The sequence below is a fragment of the Paramisgurnus dabryanus genome, chromosome 7 (genome assembly GCF_030506205.2).
Source record: "Paramisgurnus dabryanus chromosome 7, PD_genome_1.1, whole genome shotgun sequence".
Classification (NCBI taxonomy): domain Eukaryota; kingdom Metazoa; phylum Chordata; class Actinopteri; order Cypriniformes; family Cobitidae; genus Paramisgurnus; species Paramisgurnus dabryanus.
In genome coordinates, this window is record NC_133343.1 from 5,031,983 (window position 1) to 5,050,215 (window position 18,233).

Here is an 18,233-nt window from a genome sequence, read left to right on the forward strand (position 1 = left end):
TCTACTCGAAAAGAAAACATTGTCATGCTATTTGAAGAAATCCATTTAAAATCGCTGCTAGTAAAAGTTGATGTAAGCTATGATTACCTATGCTAGCCCTGGCACAAGTCACGAACCGCACAGACACGGTAAACATGCCGACAGCAACAGTAAACAGAGCGAAAAGACGAAACTAGGCTCCTGCATGCTCTCTCATTTTCTCATGCACGCGTTTAACAGGCATTCCCTCTCGGGAGGAGGTAGAGTGGTGCACATGTGCATTTTTTTTTAGAAAGTGGAGGGGCGGTTCTTTAAATAATTCGGGAAAATCTTTCGCTATACCAGGGCTATTCAAATCTTACCCTGGAGGGGCGGAGCACTGCAGAGTTTAGCTCCAACCCTAATCAAACACACCTGAGCAAGCTAATCAAGGTCTTCATGATCACTAGACAATCACAGGTGGGAAAGTTTGATTAGGGTTGGAGCTAAACTATGCAGTGCTCCGGCCCTCCAGGGTAAGATTTGAATAGCCCTGCACTATACCTTTAACATTTAGGTACATTAACATACTTTTACTCAAGTAAAAATAAACTATTTAAATGTAATTAGGTATTTTAATATGCAATATTAAAGAATACACAGTATGATTCTATGCTTTAGAATATAGTGAAGTAATGTTTTTCCCAATACAAACAACCTAATAAAGCACAGATGCTTGGAAAATGTAACTAAGTGTTGTCCACCTCTGCTATCAAGTCCAACTAAATTCAATTTAAGCTGATAATATTCAGTTTTACTGGCATTTTCGCAGCAGTCAATATGAAAACCAGACATTTTGTTTTGCCAACAGGGCGTGCTCCGGTGTGGTCACGTGGAAAAGTGACATCAATGCATACAAGGAAACAGACACACCTGGGATACAATAAACACGAGGACCAATGATCAAAAGAACTACAAAGAACTACAAACATGGCAAACAGAGATATCACTTTAAAATAAAAGACCTGGACAGGGAAAACAGAAGACAGGACTTTTTGCAGCTGTTTTTTATGAACAAGGCAGGAAAATTTTAAATTTTATCTTCCTCATTTGCTGTTTTAATAAAGGCAGATAGAGGCTTTACCTTGAATGTAAACAGTCATTCAACTTTGCAGAAAATTCCAAGATATTCATTGTACATCATCATATTCCCAAATTATTCCCAATTATCAATATTGCCCAGCCTTATATAGTCAATTATAACGATCAGTACATTTCTTTGGGCAAAACTATATGCTGAATACATTTTGTAGAGAGTAAAGTTTAATATATATATATATATATATATATATATATATATATATATATATATATATTAATATATATATATATATATATATATATATATTCCTGGTCAAAATATTAAAGTCTGTATAAAATGTATAAAGTATAAGTATAAAATGTATACGTATGTATAAAATTATAAGTATATTTTCCAATTGAAAATATATTTAATTTCTTATGTTTACAGGTTTGTAACATAAAGTTTTTCTTAAAATGCAACGTGAATAATATTTATTTTTAAAATATATTTCAAAATATAAAAAAATGGCCAAAAAATATATTGGTGAAAAATACATTTTTGTAAACATATTTCAGCACATATATTTCTGGCAATTTTCGCATATTTGAAAAAATTACTTTTTTGACATATGGGCTGGGCTGGAATATTTTCTTATTATAATAACAACCAACAATAATCTATTTTAATAAAAAAAATCGAATAATTGGGTTTTGCATTACATTATCAATACAATAATCTATTTTAATAAAAAAAAAAAATCGAATAATTGGGTTTTGCATTACAAAATTTTTTAGGACAATTAAAAAATGTTTAATATGCCTCAGATGTGGGAATCGCCCTTATATGTCAATGCATCATCATTAGTCATAAGCATCACTTACGTTTCCGCGTCAAATCTCCGCCTTTACTTCTTAGCAATGGCCATGCTTTATGCAGCAGACCTGCAAGATCTGATGTTTATTTTAGGTGACAGTCGGTCCCACCAATCGCATATTTTATTACCAGGTTCATATACACTATAGCGAATATCATGATCGATACATACTGTATCAGGTGCGTATGTATTGACACAAACGTGACGGGCGGTGTGCTATGTACAAATAAACACATACGTACAAATATTTGTTAAATAAGCATGCTACTATTTTATTACGCATCAGACAGCGTACAGATGTCTAGTCTGTAATAGGCCGGATCAGTCTCTTTAGGGTTCATTGTGATGGCCAATTACCGACTTCAATCAGGCGAAATATCTGCCCTTACATATAATCGCTTGTATGGTCATCAGTGAGATTAATGTGTAAAAGCCACACCGCATTACTCACCCGGTGAATCGCAGTGTATTTATTTCATAAATGACATCCGTCTGTTCTTGTGCACGGAGAAGCGCTTTCACTGCCCATCCCAGTGTCAAAGCAGTAACGTTTCTTGACGCACGATGGCGTTGTAGTGTCAGAAAACACGACCGACACAGGCGCACCCTGTGGTCAGCAGATCATGATTGTACTGTAGTCTTATTCATGTGCAGCTTGTCTCGCCTGATATTTTGTTCAGTGTTGTTTATTTCCTGCAAAATGGTCTATTGGTATATAGATCTGAAGTGTCAAGTATTTACAGTAAACTCCCCTTCCTTGAGCTATAGCAGGCAACTGCAGGATCCCTTAAATCCTAATTTCTAATCGAATGACTTCTGGACTTCAGTCCGCTCAAAATGTGTTTAGTGCCAAGGTCACACTAAATACTGACTGATGAATGAAGAAGACTCTTCTTTAATTTTGTGTATATAAAGAGTTTGGGTTCCAAAACAAATTTTTCAAAAATCTTGTTTTTTGATTGTGCATTCCAATTAATATCAATTAAACTGCAGTTGGTTTGTTTAAGCCTTCATCATTAAAAAATACAGCTATGTAGCACAATAAAACACAATCAAACATGATAACGTTAATAATAAACACGTTATGACGAAAATGTTAAAGTTATCTCGTTTTTGAACCAAAATCTTCACATATTTCCTGTATTTTTTGTTTGTATCTTAATAAAAAGAGTGAAAAATAAATATTAAAACTTTGCTAAAACAACAAAGCTGGTGGTGGTGGCCTAACTTTTGCACAGTACATATATATAACTTAGCGTTATTATTTTTATTATTAAGTTCTCAGAAAGCATACAGAAAAAACAATAAAATATTTATCTAAAAAAAATCAATTACTATTTTTAGATTACTAGAATAAAATAACATGTAAAAGAAACATAAAAATGTAAAAGAACTGCAATGTATCATCATAAATGTTTATTTGTAGCCTATAAAAAATTGTGACAACAACTAAAAATAAAAAAGAATAAGCAACATAAGCCGAGGTTTTAGTGATTTAAATCTGGACCCAGTCAGATTCTTATCACCTTTATTGTTATAAAGGTTCCATAGAATAAAAATTCAATCTCAACATAACACCAACTGTGATGTCACAGTCGAGATGTACGCCCCAACATTAAATTACACATTAATAACAAAGTTGTTAAAATGCTAAAAACAAAGTTGTGACTGCTGAGTTAGCCTAATCTGCTAGTTAGTTCTATAAATGCTAGCGTTTAGGCTAAAGTTCTACTATTGACTTTACATTTATGTTTGCAGGTTCATACTAAAAAAACAAAAAACGTACCACTCAGAAATGTCCATTAACAATCTCCAGACAATTAGTTTTTCCTCAAAATCAGTATTTTCGTCCGATACAGGATCAAACATATAAAGTCTGTTTACTAATGTGAGCTACTGACATGCGCCACAGAGCAGAGCAATCAGAGCAGAGTTCAACATTATTAATCATAACCTTTTTCAAATAGGGCAATTTCATTCAAAGGACAAATCCTATGGTTGTAAATGGACATCTAAAACGTTTCTAGATAATTTTTGCACTCCATAAAGTTACATACCTTCTATGTAAATATCAAAGAACAATTTAACATAGTATTTCAATGCATTCTTTGGCACCTTTAAGGAATAAAAATGAATTTACCACTCTTAAATCATCGAACAGAAGAGGGCGCAATTGTTTTTGATAGTAGCCTAGAATTTTTTTTTTGGTCCCGGTTAAGTTTGATTAGTTCTTTATGCAAACTATATTGGGAAAAATATAATTTATCAATATAGTTTGCATTAAGTATGTAATAGCATTGTAATATCTATACATGACTATTTGAAAAGTGTAATCGTTGTACTCATTACAATTGCGTATTTAATTAAGACTTGGCTTGGTTTTCAACTTTATAACTCAAGGAGAAGCAGACACAACAAGCAGAGTCTAGCCGAGGCTCTCTCTCTCTCTCTCTCTCTCTCTCTCTCTCTCTCTCTCTCTCTCTCTCTCTCTCTCTCTCTCTCTCTCTCTCTTTCTCTCTCACCCTCCCCATTGGCTGCTGGGGTCTGTCGTTCACATGCAACCCATCATTGGTTTTTATCACTCTCACCCCCTCCCACTCAGGCTCCCTCCTCCTGCTGGTGTTTGTAGGTCCATGTCCATCATCTACCTCTGGACGGTCAAGTTCGCTGGCGCGTCACATCCGCACTTGAACCTTCAGCAGCGCAGGAGACTTCGCGTACTTTCTCCTCCACACTTCTCTGTAAGAGGCAATGAAGCCCAGCGCACGCGTCCTGCTACACGGGTCTCTCCTGTACTGTTATCTATAGTTCATTTGGGATACTTGATGCATCGCTGAAGATCTTTTCCTCTGGGATCTCCACGAATCTGGCTGTTCCCAATGTGAGCCCGGCTGAGAGCGCGTCCAACATGTCTCGCCGCAAGCAGGGCAGACCTCAGCACTTAAGCAAGCGGGACTTTTCGCGTAAGTTCAAACAAATCTTTTTTCTTCTGTTTTGATCAATTAAATGCACTTTATATGAATACGTTTCGTTGAGTTTGGAAAGACGCGTCTCTTAAGTGAATAGTGAAGAGCGTTTTGGTGTTCCGCAATGCATGAAGGCTGGGTATGCATATGTGTCTGATATATATATTTATTGATTTATTTTTTTAGCCTGTATACAGTAGTGCACGAATGTGTGGACGTGAATTAAACGTGATTTTAGCCTAATCGTTGACTGTATTCAAAATACAGGTATGTACATTTTGCTCTGGAAAAAGTCCGACGCTTAGGTTTTAAATTTGGACTTTGCATTAGTTTAAGTGCATTTTAATTAGTAAGTTATCATCTTTAGTCAGTATTTATAGATATACTGTTTTTTATTGTTTATAGGTGCGCTTCCGTTTTATCGAATATGGAGATGTTAGTTTAGCGTGCATTTTAAATAGTAAGCCTGTTTAAATCCCATGCGAGGTTTCCCACGGCTCTTTAAGTGTGTTTAATGTTACAGTCAAATTCTAAAAACCATAAACTTCACAACAAATGTTAACATTAACATCAATTCTGCTTAAAAGTCGACTCTGAACTAGGTTTGTGAGCGTTTTAAGTCATTTTTAGATAGCTTTGCTTGTACGGACGCCGCACCGTGCGATATGAATTGCACTATTTAGCCGCTAGGGGGCAGAACATTAATAAATGAGGGGCGATAGGAGATAAAACTGAACTTGAACTTGGTCTTGTTCTTGCTAACCTTTTGTCACCTTTTTTGAGTGTTCCCACACCTATCAATTTACAAACTAAGTTACTTTATGTAAACATTGGTTTGATGTCATTAATGATCATTGGGTTCAAGGTGTGTGGACATAGAGTAGGTACACAAAAGTTCAATCTCTTAAAGGGATAGTTCACCCAAAAATTTTTCTTGTCCTCATGTTGTTCTAAACCTGTATGAATTTCTTTTTTCTGATAAGATATTTTCATAAATGGTGGTAAGCACACATCTGATTGTAACCATTGACTTCCATAGTAGGAAAACAAAGACGATAAAAGTCAATGGTTACAATCAGATGTGTGCTTACTCTCATTTATCAACATAACTTCTGTGTTCATCCGAAATTCATACAGACTAAAACATGAGGATGAGAAAATGATGACAGATTTTTCATTTTTGGGTGAACTGTCCCTTTAAAACATAATATTTGTGAAATGTGAGTTTGGCAGATACTTGCAGCCAGAAAGTGTATTATTCATTTATCATGCAGACAACATGTTTAAAATAGTAAACTGTATTTTTGGAAGTGATAATGGCAAAAACTCTTTTTACAAGACCTATTACCTATTTTTTAAAAGGTTGAAATTACATTTTTTTACTCCCTTTCTCATCTCTGTGACCCACACCGTGGTCCCACACGACATGACACACAATTAGGGTTAACCTGTCACCGATGGCAACCGTCTCCTTTAGCCCAGTTCAGGCTCGTGATCGTTCTGATCGCTCTTTCATACGCTCTCTCTGCCCATCTGGGAACTACCCCACATATTCCCCTCAATAGCTAACCTCGGTTCAGAGCATTCGAGCACTTTTAACAAAATGGGTTCCAATCATCTCGAAGTCAAATGAGAATCTATTTTTTGATTCTCAGAGGTGTTGGGTTCATTAAGACGTGAGATTGGCAGGATAATGAACAGGGTCACGCAACTACCGATGTTTTTCTTCATCTTTTGTTTCTCATATACTCTTAATCTTAAATTGATTGGCTGTGAATATTTCTGGCAACATTTATGCTGCGGTTACAATGTATTGTAGCTTCACAATATCTGTGATTAGTAATCGCTTACACTCTTTCATATACATCCATGTTTGCACCTTGCCAACCCACTGAGACATTTAACGCCTCCAGTACTGCAAGTCCATTTATATGGTAGTGGTGGTGGTTATAATTATCACTTATGGTAAATGTATAATTATCACCTGTCAAGTCATTATCAGCTTTCAATATAGTGTGCGTTCACCATATCTCACACTTTCTTTGTGTTTCCCATGGTGCAGCCGAGCCTGTGACGGCAGATATCCCTGAGGACGGGGAAAGCCATCTCGGATCGGAACCATCCACACCTAAAGGCGATCCGGATCTTCTCACCTGTGGCCAGTGTCACTCCAGGTTTCCTTTGGCTGATATACTGCTGTTTATTGAACACAAACGCAGGCAATGTCAGGGGCGCCTATGCACGGACAAAGGTTCAGATGAGCCGTCGTCACCTCCACGCGCAGACATGCGCGTCCCCGTGGAGGTGGCTGTTCAGGTCTCGCCCCGCGAAGAGGAGCATTTTGCCTCCACACCACATGGATTACGGCCCAAGCAGGAACCCATGACAGGTAGAGTAACTGATGTTTATGTTGGAGCTCGCAAACATTTTTGAGAGATACCCTGATGAATGCACATATATCAGATTTCTCCTTATCAGATGCACTATACAGCAAGCAGCTTTGTCGGACTGTGATTGGTCCATGTTTTCACAATACTGGAAAAAACAACAGTAGTAGAGAAAAATTATAGAAAAAGTGATCTGTGTGGGTTTAGCAGTTGTTCCCAGTTGGTGTTGTTTTTTATAAGGTTGTATCTGAATAAATGCATGGCTACAGGATTGAAAAGGAAAAGATATGCAAATATTATGGTAGAGGATGGCACGAGCAATGCTATGGTCATAGGTTTGATTTCCAGATTGCACCGATTCATATAATGTGTATAGACGGTTTCATCGGACGCACGTGCGCTGATGCGATACACGCCTGGATCCGAAATTTACTTCCGGTTTCGTTTTTTAATGGTCTGACTAGTTGCTAAACTGATCTCTTGAACAAATGCCTCGTCGAAAATAACAAATGTTTTGGTTTCCTAGGTAATCTATGTGTTGTTTTTTTGATTGTTATATAAATAAACTACGTGTAAAGAACTTTGTTGTTATTTATTCTTAGCGGAGTTTACCGGAAGTTACGTGCGGACCACGACAGCCGCTTGTTTATGTTGTTACTGCTGAAACCGTCTATAGCCTGCGCTGTATTGTGATTACCTTTAGATAATAGTGTCTGCCAAATTCATGAATGTAAATGTGTTATTGTTTCTATTCAATTTCATAATAACATTTACAGTTTATTGCTATAGGATTTTTAGGACTTCTGTAAAAGTCTTGGATAGGAATCTATCACATGGAGATTGTTCATATTTGCAAGTTTTGGAAGTTGGCATTTGTCTCACTGTGCGTTCACACCAGACGCAGTAGAGGCGGGAAAAACGCGATATTTGGCGTAGTTGGACGCTTGAACATTTTGAGTTTACTCGCTTCATTCGCGCGTGAAAGCCGCGTGTGAAATTTTAGTCATTCCAGACATTCGGAAATTCGCGTCATGGGAGAGTTTTCTGTGACTCCGTTCGCTTCCTGTAATCACGTAACTACTAGAGCAAGCTCCTATGCATCGCAAATATCTGCCAAAGTTCAGATTTTTTTTAAAGTCCCATAACCATTCTTTAAATATGCCGCAATATGCTTGATTGGACGACAAAACAGAAGAGGTGTGGTCGACTTCGTGGCATCACAAAAACGTCAAGTGCGTATTTTGATGTCTTGGCAGCGCTGTATAAACTCGTACACACACGTTGCCATGGTTTAAGAAAGACTTATCGTGAGACAACGAAATTACGTTTTAGTCGCAAAACATCGGTTAATGCAAACGCAGTCATTTGCAATAGTCTTTTGTCGACATTTACAAAATAACGCTAATATTTTGCACAAATCTTGGAAACGCAGCTAATCTTGCAAGTTATGCTTACTATTATTATAGATCATATTTGGATTAGACAGTTCTTGTTGAAAATGACACGCTACTATCCATGTAGTCCATCTGTGCGTGTTTCCAGACAGGTCACACGCCTTCACTGTTACATGTGAAGACCACGCGTGATGTAAAGTCTGCGGTCGAGTCGTGCAAGCAGATGTCCGTCACAACAGATGGAATTCTGTATCGGCTGTAAATGGTGAATCTGTTGAAGGTTCACGCTCTGGAAAATTTGCATGATAAACAATCTAAGATATGCATGTGGACACAGCCGCTTTTAATACCCCCCTCCCCGAACAACACCCCATCAGACCCCTATTTTATTCAAGTCTGAATGCCCTCGAGCAGACCAGACGATCAGGCTGGGCAATAACCCCCTTTAGACAATCCCCCCCAAACCCCCTTATCTGCTATCTCTCTCTCCTTTCTAGGGTTATTTTCTTAAGTACATCCATGTGAAGCCATTTTCTCTGAGGCGTGTATATGGGATTGTGTGTGTTATTACCGTTTTGTGAGTTTTCATCCATGGTCTCAGATTTTAAAAGCCGCCTTCGTTTGGTAAACGCATGGAATGGAGCTTTGAAGTTAGCAGCTATATATCGCCATACAGATCATATTTACATGACACGTGCAAGTACATCACGTAATAAATTTGAGTGCAATGGGCTATCCAAAGGCGTCTGGTGTTCTTGGCTCACTCTTTTTTGACATCTTTGGCGCTCATCCACTGTTCTCTTACCAGGGAGAGTTATGGATCGTTAGCTGGGGGAGAGTTTGGGGAACAGCTTGGGGATCCCCAAAAGTGCATTGTCAGAAGAACTTTACAAGCGTGTAGTTTTATAATCTAGCTTTATATAAAAGAATGAAACTGAAGAGGAAATGGAATAGTACTTTTGATTTAGTTCTCTCATGTCATTTCTGAGAAAAGATCATAGTTTGCTTTAAAGATTGAGATATGTATTGATGAAACATGTTACAAAGACTGCAAACTATATAGTATTGAATAGTGGGGTTAAACTGTTAAAAAAATGACTTATTCACCCCCATGTCATCCAATATGTTTATTTCTTTCGTTCTACAGTCAAAAAGAAATACATTTTTTTAAGGAAAACATTCCAGGATTTTTCCCCATATGGTGGACTTTAGTGGACCTCAACAGTTTACCGTTTAAACGATCCCAACTGAGACATAAGGGTCTTATCTAGAGAAAAAATCATAATTTTCGCCAAAAATTACTTTTAAACCATAACTTTTTGTCCTGCACTAGCCGCGTGATGCATCAGCACGACCTTACGTATTACGCAATAACGTCGAAAGGTCACACGTTACATATATGAAACGCACATTTGTGGACGATTTTAAACCATTAATGACACAAAAACATATATTAGCATAATTTCACATACAGTACAACAACATCTGAACGGTCCTCTTTCTCCACACTTGTAAACACTGAAGCGCTAGTTTCGCATACGTCATGCATGACCTTTTGCCGAGATTACGTAATATGTAAATTTGCGCTGGCGCATCACAAAGGTTGTGGTTTAAAAATGCATATTTTGATATGATCGTTTCGCTAGGTAAGGCCCTTATGCCTCGGTTGGGATTGGTTAGAGCTCTTTAAAGCTGCATTAAAAATGCAATTTTAAACCGCATTGAGACTGTAAACTGTTGAGGTCCACTATATGGAGAAAACCCTGGAATGTTTTCCTCAACAGAAAAAAAAAATTCTTCCCACATTTCTGTGTTCAGGATTATTTGGGTGGGGCTAAAAAGGTGGTTTGATGACGCACAATCGTGAGCATCCATTCAGGTTGTTGCGGTATTTAAAAGTTGAACGCAACGGTGGCTTTCACACTAGTGGGCGTGTTTTTTATGATTCAAATTTGGCTGGATGGTCAATAATACATTTTTTCTGTGGTGTGACAAACTAAGAACACATTTAATATCGGACTGATTTACGCAGCTTTTAAGATGAAGAGCATGAGACAATAAAATGTAGTTCAGATTTTAGCAATGAAGAGCATCCTCCGAATTGAGGTATGTTTCTTTGATGCTGTATGTAGATTAAATATGGTTTGGTTAATGTTTACATTACAGAAGCATTAGGTTGATGTGTTGGTACGCGCTGAGGTTCAGTGTTTGTGTCTGTGGTTGTGTGGTGTTCTGGGACTGCCTAAACACAACATGATAGCGGGTTTGACTTGGCAGACGCCTCCAAAGGCTTCCCTTTCAGTGGGCATATGGTAGGACATTGGCACCGAGCAAGCGAGAAAGTGTTTGCGTGTACGTAGTAAAGTTTAGCTTTGTACTTGACACAAGTGTCCCGCTGTGTGACATGCTGTAGTACATCCAGATTATTTTAAACATTAGTTTTCTCGTTTATTTGTCATTATTATGTATGCAGGGTTTTTTGGCCTCCTATTCGATGAAAAGGCTTCATGTAGTGTCTGTAATCAATATGCCACACAGCAGTGCCTTTTGTAAAGCAAATCTAGCACAGAAAGCCTATTAATGGTCACAGAAATTGTATTGTTGTGAAAAGGTTATAGTTTTACAATGCACACACACATTGCAGAAGGACATATGTGGTGATACATATTTACGCATACACACACACACCTCAATGTTCATATATATAGTGTTGTGACAGAAACCCCTTTCAGCGTGAAGCTGTACAATAATCGGATCTGTCAGTAGCATATGATATTGTGTACGTGTGTGTGTGTGTGTGTGTGTGTGTGTGTGTGTGTGTGTGTGTGTGTGTGTGTGTGTGTGGCCGGCCAGCTGTGCTGTGGACACATTTTCTCCAGAGATGCTTTGCTGTGTTTAGTGTTTGCCTGGGGAATACAAAATTGCCTAAAGGTGTACAGAAAATACTGTACAATTTATAATTGACATTTTTTTGTTGCAAAAACATCAAGCAGGAATGGGGTGAAATAGGATAGATGGGTGATTCTGGCGAAATTTGACTTATGAGCTGTCATGACACATTTTGACAAAAATGTAAATGCAAAATAAGAGTATCAAAATAAGAGGCATAAAGTTGCAAACATCTCTTCATGTACTATTTTGCACATGATTTCAAATGACATCATACAAACCAATTTTGTTGTTTTTTCCACATTTAAGGGGGAAATTTTCATTACCGCAACGTGTCCATGACCGGATTTGGTTTCTTTGAGATGGAAATATTTATAAGTAAAAAAATCTAAACAATCGAAAGCTTCAGTGCATGTTTTACTATAAGAATTTACAGTAAAGAAACATGTGGTATTTGGTTATCATTGGTAAATGTAGAGACAATAATAAGGAATAGAAATGTGTCCAAGACCAATTTTCTCATCCTCCGCAACAATTTTCAATCATTGTTTAAGCCCTTAAGGAACTAACATTTTTAAAAAAAATTGTTGGAAGGGAAATAATTGACTGTGACACTCAAGATGGCTACCAAGTAAGCAGTTCTTATTTTTTATAAAATAAGATAAAAGTTTAAATTTAGTTTGTCATAGTACCTAGACAACTTTTTATTTCTCATTACCGAAACATGAGTTTGTAAATGCATATATTTAATGTAATATCATGTTGCGGTAATGATAATTTTTTATAATGATAATCTAAAAAATTCTATATTTTTTAAATCCTCTAAAAATAATGGTTATAGTAAGTTCAGACCTTAATCTTATATGTTAAAAATATGGATTCAAGGGCTTTTTAAAAATTCTGATGCTGGACACCGTCTAAATCTGGATTTTGTGAAAATCACCCAGATACATTAAAGCATGACTGTTAAAAATATTAAATAAATTTGTTATAATATTGTAGACCCATTTATTCACACCTGTGTCGTTCAAAATCTGTATGTGACTTTATCCTCGGTGTGAAACGAAGAAGATATCTTGAGAAATGTCTCAGTGGTTTTATGTCCATGATGTCAGCTGTTTGCTTCCCAAGGTTTATCAAAATGTCTTTTTTGAATTTGGCATAAGACAGTCATATAGGTTTACAAGGACATGTAAATTATGACAAAATTCTCATTTTTGGGCTAACTGTTACTTTAAGCAAGAAGGTAAATGTGACCCTGGACCACAAAACAAGCCATAAGGGTCATCTGAAATCTGAATAAATAAACTTTTCATTTATATATGGTTGATACAATATTTGAAAATCTGGAATCTGATATTGCCCAAAATGTCTGAATATTAAGAAAATCACCTTTAAAGTTGTCCTGACTGAAGTCCTTCGCAACACGTTATTACTAATGGGAGGAAATTTACAAAATATCTTCATGGAGCACGATCTTTACTTAATACCCTAACAATGTTTGGTATAAAAATTGATAATTTTAACCCATACAATGTATTGTTGGTTATAATTTTTACAAATATACCCATGCTACTTATAAAGTTGTTCTGTTGATTGGGTCAAAAAGATTTTACCCATTGGCCTTTTATTGTGATGCTGTAAGCACCATGTATGAATCAGACTTTGTGACTATGTTTGCTGATTCTGAGTGTTGTCAAGACAAAAGTCTTATTGTAAAATGTTGAACTATTGGTATGATGTATGTTCATGTGTACTGTATGTGTGGGGTCCGCAGCTGGTATGTCTTATCTGTCCTTTATAGACAGAATGGCGGCCCATACTGTCTGTATACGGTGTCATAGATCCTTGATGATATCTTTGATCCCTACTGTATGTCTCTATTTCTCTCCTTTGTTTGCATGCAAAAAAAACCCTCTTTTGGTCTGTCGTCTTGTGCACTGGGGTTGACGGGTGACTGTAAAATTGCTACACTGTATATCAAAACTGACAAATTTCCCTGTAAAAAAGCATCTGCAAACATACTTAAGATGCTCTGGTTTTCTTTCCGCTTGACTTTCATTTCCGCCATTGAGCACTGTGCAATTGAAAAAACAAATGCGCATTTAAAGCGCAATGCGAATAGTGCCGTGAAGAGGCAGATTAATTCGTTCAGTTCTTTGAACCCAAGTATTTAATTGAGCTCTTTTTATTGCACTAGACACACTGAAGTGGAATGTAACAAAATGTTTATGCTTTTATCTAGTCGCTCTCTCTCTCTCTCTTTTACTTTCTCTCTCGCTCGCTGTCTCTTTCTGAATCTGAGTGATAATATTCTGTGGCTCATTTGAATTTGAAGCACTTCTTTAATCTTCAAAGCCCTGATTGCTTTATGAATATGCATGCTACATGCAGACTTTAGTTCATTACCTTGTTGTAAATTCTAATGACCATTGGTCCCTCTAGGTAATTGCCAATTATTTTGCATATTTGATTAGCCCATTATGAGCTCATTCGGCTGATATGCGGCACGCGAAGATGGTCTGAATCGCTAGAGAAATAAACAGAGAGTTGCGCTATGCCTCAAAAACATAATTTTGGGATTTTTAAAGTTTTTTTTCTGTATGTGTACCGTATTGTCTTGAATATAAGCCGGCCCCTTCCCTTCAAAGTATTCCTTTTTGAAGTTTTAATAAAAAAAGTCAAATTGGACCAGTTTGGTTCCTCACATTCTTTATTACTTTAACATATAGTACCATATATAACCTGCAGTCCATCTGGACTTAATAACAATTAGCTTAGGCTGTCCACCTCATTGTGAAAAACACGTAGCCTATTAATATTTCATTATCAGCAGAAGTCTTATTGCCTTATTATAAACAACTGTAGTTTATCAGGTTGCTTTAGTCCAGATTAACTTGTTTATGTGTATTTGGCGCCACCTACCACATTTTTGCACGTGTACAGTATGATTGACATGATATCTTAGAGCTTGAATATGAGACGATATTGTTAATTTTCAATGCGTGCACTTAATCTTTGTACAGCGCATCGTGACCAGTGTTGGGGAAAGTTACTTTTAAAAGTAATGCATTACAATATTAAGTTACTCCCAAATAAAGTAACTAATTGCAGTACTTAGTTACTTTTCATGGAAAGTAATGCTTACGTTACTTTTTAGTTACTTTTGCGTTACTTTTTCTTGGCTGAGGCTTGATTTCTTTCAGGCCTTGCAGGTGTTTTTATGACTGAAAAGTTCTGCTTTCAGAAATTCCATATTTCATTGCAAAAATGTCGAGCTCTGGCCTGCCATCTCAGTTTTTGACTGTTTGAACTGTTCTCACACAGGCGTGGACGCATAATGTGACTACGTTTAGTTTAATTCAGTACATAATTTTTTTCGTATTAATTAAAATAAAAGTAACTCAAATATTAATGTGTAAATTTAAAAAGTAATGCATTACTTTACTCGTTACTTCAAAAAAGTAATATTATTACGTAATGCACGTTACTTGTAATGCGTTACCCCTAACACTGGTCGTGACTGTGTTAGCATTTACATGAGTAATTACACAAGTAAGTATGGTGGCACTGGCAAAAAATAAAACGTTGCGATTTTTAAGCAAAAAAAAAAAAAAGAGAACTATTGTCAATATTACTGTCCCCGATGTCGAAGTACTGCAAACTAAGTGCTCTTTCACCATACAATATAGTTCTCATTTTTTAATCCGATTAAAAAAATCGCCACAATTAATTAACTTACTCGTGTAACTACTCATGTAACAGTGTTTAAATAGGGAAAACATGGAAGTGTTTGGTGGCTTTTAAATTTATCTCTGTTTGGATCCTAAGTAGGGCTGGGATAAACGATTATTTTTTAAACGATTAATCTAGTCATTATTTTTTCGATGCATCGGTTAATCTAACGATTCATTTTATCAGTCCGATTCGACTTCGATTCGATTCTCGATTATCTCCCCATTAATTAACTAATAGCAATTTATACATGTTGATTTACATATCTGAATGTAAACATTTCAATATATGTTGATTGCTCTTGAAATTTCAAAATAAAAAAAGACTATACAAGTGCAAAATAATGCATTCTTAGTCAGAGGTAGCATTCAATAAAGCATTTGCAGCGCAGTTTAGTAACAGTATAAAAATCTCAAGTTCAAATTACTTTATTTTGCATGCATTTATGAGCAAAACCTCTTCAATGTGCCTTTTGATGGTCAGTGTAACTTTTATAACTTGATTTGTTTAATCCACATTGTTTTCGTGCTGTTCTAGTCCATGTAATGACACATATAAACACAATTATAGACTTAAGAAGCACATATATTATTAAATCTCTTTCTCTTAAGTTTATTAAGATAGATGAGGACTCATTTACTGCTGTACAGAGAGTGAATGAAAGCGCAGTCTTCTGGCAACAGTGTGTTTCACATTTCATTGCTTTTTGTTAAATTGCTCAAAGTCATGACTGTTTTAAACACACTTGGCATCACATTCATGATTTTATGGTAAAATGACACTCTTTCGCGTCAATCCACGAGCATTTAAACCATAAACAAAGCACTTTCACTTTAATTGCGCTTGAGCAGCGCATCCGAACCGACGCAGAAACGATTGCACCACTGTTGCTACAGAGCCGCGAGCTCGCGCTGCTCATGCGGCGGGGTGCATGCTTGTTAATATGGGCGCTGAAAAAACATGTGCCGCTTACGCACTGCTCATACTTGCTGTGAAGCCGGCGTGGACTGGAGCCACTCGTGTGCTACTAATCTACGGCGCCGCCTTTTTGGGTCTGACGAATCGACGCGCATATTTTGCGTCAACGTATTTTTTGCGTCGATGTCGTCGATTACATCAACGCATTGTCCCAGCCCTAATCCTAAGGAATGAATGGGGCTAGGCTAAATGCTAACACATTAACAACACGCTGTACAAAGTTTAAGTGCATGCATTGAAAAAAGATAGGCATGTATTCATTTGTCTAAGTTGAGGTAAGAACATAGTACAATATTGAAAAACGCTGGTGTTTTCCTTTAGGCTAAGTTTGCGATTTGTGTATAAATTTATACGATATGAATTGAACAAAAACGTGTAATTATTTACCCACCTCTGAACCTAACGTCACTGTGGCGAAGGCAAATCGTACTAAAGCCCACAAATTAGATTGTACAAATTCATACAAATTAGCCACTTTCGTAAAATAGTTACGAATTACCGTGAGATTTTGCCGATTATTTTATATTTTTAAACGAAAGCAGTTGAATGAGGATTGTGCTCTGTTTATTTTCACAGACACATTTTCTCTTGATCCAGACATCAAAACATAAGGTTGAACTATAACAGATTTGTTCAGATGAAAAATATACGGTAACTCAAAACTTCCTCTCCAGTCTAGAAAGCATTTATATCAACTGAGTTATAAAAACAACAGCTCAACTTTGTGATGTCAAATTATATTGGACTCGACAGCAAAATCACTACGATCCCTTTGATGTATTTAAAGGTATTGGGATGAGGTACTTAAAGGTAGCTACAGTACTCAGTGAGATTTGTTACCACCACAGTTACACATGAAGGTACATTAAGTATGTTTAACGAAACCACATGCTTGCAATGCGCCCACCAAGCATTCAGATGTTTGCATAAACAGTACAGTAAAATCAGGTGATATAAGACACATCAGTCACCCGCTTGTAAGTTAATTCTTGTTCCTAATGTACTGTTATCCTGCAGTGTGATGTGGGTCCATAGACACTCACGGTCCATCATCGCCTGCGTTTTTTTTTTTCATGCAAGATGCAATGCAGCTGGCGGTACCTTTAGCTGGCCCATCACAGGTGCTGGCCCTTCTCCGGAGTCTGACTTAACCCTGTGTCTATGTCATGGGGTGTGAGAAGAGGCCTGCGGGGAGGCCGACAGGGACACAATGGGAGGATTGTGCTCAGGGCGGGGGGCTCGGAGGCTAAGGCGGCCCTGGCTGTGGCCAAACAGGTCGGGCCAGACAGCATGATAGATGGCTTTGTTTAAGGGTCCCGGGGTGGGGCCTGAACTTGAGGCACTTTGTTTATTCTGAATAGAGCAGGGGGGAAGACGCCGGAATGATCTATGTTTCGATCACCGAGGAGCTCTAGAGGAACCTCCGCGACAGAAAGCAACCAAACATGTAAGGAAACCATAGTTTTGGTTAAACATTCACTTGTGATCAAGAGGGATATGTTGAAATCGTTTATCCAACAATAAAAAGACTTTCTTTCTTAAATGCAAATAGAAGTGATGCTTACTTCCATGCATTGAAAGTGGATGGTGACCAAAAAACCCCCACCAGTTGTCTAGGTGGCATATAACCTACATTCAAAGTCTTATAAGGCCATACAGTAGCCACAGTATGTGCGAGAAACAGACCCAAATGAAGTTTTGAATGGCAAACCTGGTTGCCACTGACCTGAATTACATAAAGCTTTTACTTTAAAAATAAATAAAAGATTGGAAGAAGAACTGAGGAAGAGTAGTGACGGCCAGCCATGTGTTCTTTAGGTTAAAAGAGGGTCAGGCCAAAAACACTGGAGGAGGGGCTGTCCTCGCACCCCGATGGCGGCTGTCCATTTCAAGATCATCTTGGCCGACCTCCAAGTCTTTTGAATCTGACTAGACAAGCACACATACACGTACACAAATACCTGCCGC

General features: G+C 37.3%; 2 protein-coding genes across 2 annotated transcripts in view; one reads left to right on the forward strand and one right to left on the reverse strand.

Annotated features, from left to right (window-relative positions):
• The window catches only part of cep170ab (centrosomal protein 170Ab), a 29,825-nt gene extending 27,367 nt beyond the window's left edge, over window positions 1–2,458 (reverse strand). Inside the window, exon 1 of the mRNA XM_065260319.2 lies at window positions 2,368–2,458. The gene's annotated coding sequence lies outside the window, so the exon portion shown is untranslated. The remainder of the gene's footprint in view (window positions 1–2,367) is intronic.
• Window positions 2,459–4,518: 2,060 nt separating this feature from the next.
• The window catches only part of bcl11ab (BCL11 transcription factor A b), a 31,113-nt gene continuing 17,398 nt past the window's right edge, over window positions 4,519–18,233 (forward strand). The window contains exons 1-2 of the mRNA XM_065293771.2: window positions 4,519–4,879; window positions 6,945–7,271. Of these exons, the coding sequence (XP_065149843.1) occupies window positions 4,825–4,879; window positions 6,945–7,271 (382 nt within the window). The 5' untranslated portion in view covers window positions 4,519–4,824. The remainder of the gene's footprint in view (window positions 4,880–6,944; window positions 7,272–18,233) is intronic.